The 4,084-nt window shown below is 43.5% G+C and overlaps 1 protein-coding gene across 1 annotated transcript; it reads left to right on the plus strand.

Moving 5' to 3' along the window:
• The first annotated feature begins 511 nt into the window (after positions 1-511).
• Positions 512-3,491, plus strand: otulina (OTU deubiquitinase with linear linkage specificity a). The gene is made up of 3 exons (XM_084474874.1): positions 512-706; positions 903-1,024; positions 2,847-3,491. Exons 1-3 carry the CDS (start codon positions 593-595, stop codon positions 3,439-3,441), a joined length of 831 nt encoding a protein of 276 aa, XP_084331000.1. The 5' UTR covers positions 512-592; the 3' UTR covers positions 3,442-3,491.
• The last annotated feature ends 593 nt before the right edge of the window (positions 3,492-4,084 follow it).

A 4,084-nucleotide genomic window follows, 5' to 3' on the forward strand; every position in this document is an offset into this window, starting at 1 on the left:
GACGAGTCGGACCTAATGGATTCAGCCTCCCAACAAATGTTTTTAAATAATATTTAATGATAATGATTTTGATTTTGAAGGATTAATACATACTAATGATTATGTTTTTTTTTTTCAAATTAATTTGAATATAGCTCTACTTTAAACGCAGTGGGGATAAAAAAAAACAACAAGATTTAATTCTAAAGACTGAATACCCAAAAATAATGACTACTACCAAAAAGTTATAATAAAGAAAACAGTTAAATCATTTAGATTGACACCTAAAACCCCTGACAGATGGACTCATCTCAAACGTCCAGCCGTCGCGTTTCGTCCTGGCTTATGTTTTCATCACCTACGTGGATGTGGCGCCCTCTGTTGGTGATAGAGGAGAAGTGGAGTTATTCGGCTCTTTAACGATAGGTGGCGTTAGAACGCATCTCACGTTTTTAGTTAACCGCCGTAGAAGAAATGTTTGCGCAATGTAATGACGTAGACTGAATGTGTGCCTCTCATCCCGGTGCACACCTGACAGTCAGGGCAAGTTGGTCTGGTCGCTTGGAACGGTTACAGTGAACACAGTGAAGTTAAACGATAGTGAAATTCAAACATGTCGTGGGTTAAATCCGTTTCGGTCAGCGGGGATGATGTCTTCGACGAAGACGCGGATGACATCAGTTTACAAAACAAAGAGTGGAAGCACAACATGGAGAAACGAGTCAAGGTAGGTATAACGATAATAATCTCTGAAGGCTTGTATACTATTATTATTATTATTATTATTATTATTATCATGTATTCAATAACCGCTTTGAAGCCTTGACTTGTGTGATTTGATTCGCGTTGTATACCGAGCCATCTTACTTAGTGTTCTGCTGACACTGTCCTGTAAAGTGTTGGACCATGTCCCGTGTCCCCAGGATGGTTACGTAGAGGGCATTGACACGGCGAAAGCACAGTTTCTTCAGGTCGGCTTCAACCTGGGGTACCGAGAAGGAGCCGGGAAGACGGTGGCCCTCGGCCGTCTCAAAGGGATCGTAAGGTAACTATCTGAACAGTAAAAAAAAAAACACACAGTTGAAAGTTGCCTTGGACACACTCTGTTATTGCAGGGCCCTCTTTACTGCGATCTTTCCATCGATTCCATCTCACACGAGTCGCTTTTGTCTCTTTGTTTTGGCAGCTATTGACGTTTTTCTCGTGGTTTATTGTTGTGTGTGATCCACAGCTGGTCTGTGTGTGACTCACAGCTGAGGGGTGTTCCACAAAGCCGGTTTTATCACTTACCCAGCTAAGTTAACCCAGGGTTAGCGGCAACCCTAGGTTTTCCGTTCCAAAATGACCACGGCATGTAAGTTGCTATGGAAACATATGCTCTCAATCAAACCTGGTCGGAGCAGGTTTTGCGCAGGTTAAGTTTGGAAGATAACCCGGTTTTGCTCAGAGTAGGCTATTTAAACCCACGTTTATCGCAGCTTTTACGTGTTCGCCTATTGATATCGGAGCGCAAATAATTTGTGCAATTCACAGAGAGATTAATTAGACCACGGCTCGACATATTGTCCTTTCCGGATGACTTTTTGCTGGAGAGATATAGTTTTTCACGTGATTCTTTGATATAGGCCTATTTAAATAGCCTTCTCCAACCCTACATTGCAAATGTTACCAATCGTGGATCTGCCCTCAGTTCACTACAAACAATTTGCATAGCTTTCCGTTTTTTTGCGACGGGTAGCTTTTTGTACAGTGTAGGAGATGCTGAGCACATAGGCAAAGCTACCGTCTGCCGCTCAGTGCGTCTGTCTTGCGCTGAAGCGGTTGTTGCGTAACTTCATGGAGTTTCACCAACTTGCAGGTCAGCATTATCTACTTTAAGTGTTCCCAAATGGCTCCGAAATTATCCTTGTTGACTTTTCATCTGGGTGTTATATTTCAGGATTTCCTAATGTAATTGGGTGCATTGATGGCACACATCCAATGTGAGCAATACATTTCAACAGGGTGCGTTGCATTATGAACATATCATAGACCTCATATAATTGTTGTGCTTGTGCAAGATAGCTCAAAGTTTGTATTTGATCGCAGGGCAATTCGATGGGGATCTCCTAGGAGATCGAGGGTATCAATGCCTCCCGACGCTCATCACCCCGTACCCTAATCCCGCTCCTGGACCACAGACAACATTTAACCTGGCACACAGCAGAACCCGCGTTAAGATTGAAAATACATTCTGGATATTGAAGTCCAGATTCCAATGCCTACGTGGACTAAGAGTTTGTCCGGAACGGGCATGCGATGTAATTGTTGCATGCGCCGTCCTCCACAATAGCCACTCTGCGCAAAGAGATGCCTCCCCACTTTACCCGTTCCTCGAGGAGGAACACATTCGCAAATGTTTGTAAGGGCTGACAAAGGATGCGAGACCACATTTGCAGAAATCATTTAAATAAAAAAAAATAAAAAAAACACTTTTCTTCCATCATTTTTATTCTTTAGTTGCTGAGGGAGGAAAAAGAATAATTAGTACCTTGATCGGTAAAATATGCGGCCCGTTTCGCCATTTTGATCAGGATTTCCATGATCCATACATCACGTCTTTATAGGTTTGCCGTGAACGCGCACAACCCTGTGTTAACCAACCCCGTGTTGATTGAACTAATTCATAACCGGTGCTGTGGAACCGACAGCTCTGGGTTAGTCGGCACAGGATCGGACAACCTAGAGTTCAGCGTTAACTCTGTGTTTGTTAAACCTCCGTTCTTGGAACACCCCTCAGGTCGGCTATCTCTCTCTCTCTCTCTCATCCATTGTGTGTGTGTGATGATGAAACTGTCAATCTCTTTGTGTGTTTTCCTCCCCCTCAGTGCCATCCAGTGTTGGTGCCAGCAGCGGCCTGCGCCCCTCAACTCCACCCCAGTATCGGTGAGTGGTCTGCTCCAGCGAGTGGTCCAGCACGAGGAGAGACTGATGAAGGAGATGAGGCAAGCGCTGGAGAGGCCCCCCGTGACAGCCAGCACCGTCTCCGATAGCCTGGAAGACCTCGGGGTCCACCCTGGGGAGGAGGAGGAAGGCTGTCGGGGACCAGGAGGAAAGGACCAAGGGTCGGCTGGAGGATTAGGTGGTGGAGGAGAAGGAGGCGGATGTTGTGGGGGAGGGGGATGTGGAGGAAAAAAAGGTGGTGAAGGAGGAGGATGTGGACAAGAAGGAGGAGATGGTGGCGGAGGAGGAGGAGGAGGGTGCAAAAAGAAAGACTGCTGCCAGAAAGGAGGAGAAGAAAAGATGGAGCAAGAACCTTGTTCGAAGGTTTCCTCCTCCTCCATCTCCTCATTCTCCTCCAGGAGTTTTGACTCCAGAGAGAGCCTTCACGAGCTTGTGCGGGAGTGCGAGGACCTGGTGGATGAGCTGGGGTTGCCAAGGGAACTGATTGTGCACCTGCAGGCATTGAGGAGCACGCCGTGAAAATAAACACTGATGATGATGTTTTGTTTACATTATAATTTTTTACAATACTTCTGATGTGTGTGTTTTTTTGTTTTCATGTCTATTGAATCCTGATTTATAATGTCACGGGGTCACATAGTGAACATATTTAAAGCCATTTGGTAGACTATCTACTTTCTGAAGACTAGCAGAGAATGAATGAAAATAAAAACATAAAACTTGAAGTTATTATAGTCCAACAAAGTTAAATTTGTTAATTAAAAGCTTTCATTTTTTTCAGACTTAGAGCTTTAATGAAGTCTAATGTGATTATCTGACAATCTGAATGAATACCAATGAAAAAGCAGATTGAAAAAAAATTATCAGTGGTAATAATAGACTAAATAGATAAACTTCTAAACTCTAAAGATTTTTTGTACTGACACAAAGCAAGTTATATTACTACAACATATGAATGCAACAAAAATAAATCCGTTTTCATTTAATTTAACATTTGTTTAAATTCTTACCCTATTTTGACTCGTATTCAATTCAAATTGGCATGGACCAATTATGAAGAAAGGCGTTAACGTGGTTCCTTGAACGCCGCATAGGATATTTACGAGTTTCCATGAATGCAGCATCGCGCTGGGCGTAAACGAATGTGACGTCGTTTTGACAA

Source organism: Micromesistius poutassou (assembly GCF_964030765.1).
Source record: "Micromesistius poutassou genome assembly, chromosome: 11".
Classification (NCBI taxonomy): Eukaryota; Metazoa; Chordata; class Actinopteri; order Gadiformes; family Gadidae; genus Micromesistius; species Micromesistius poutassou.

Bases quoted from the DNA above. Each gene is read 5' to 3' on its own strand.
- otulina (XM_084474874.1), top strand. From the start codon at position 593: ATGTCGTGGGTTAAATCCGTTTCGGTCAGCGGGGATGATGTCTTCGAC. The intron at 707-902 runs GTAGGTATAACG...CCGTGTCCCCAG, and splicing joins ACATGGAGAAACGAGTCAAG to GATGGTTACGTAGAGGGCAT. The intron at 1,025-2,846 runs GTAACTATCTGA...CCTCCCCCTCAG, and splicing joins CGTCTCAAAGGGATCGTAAG to TGCCATCCAGTGTTGGTGCC.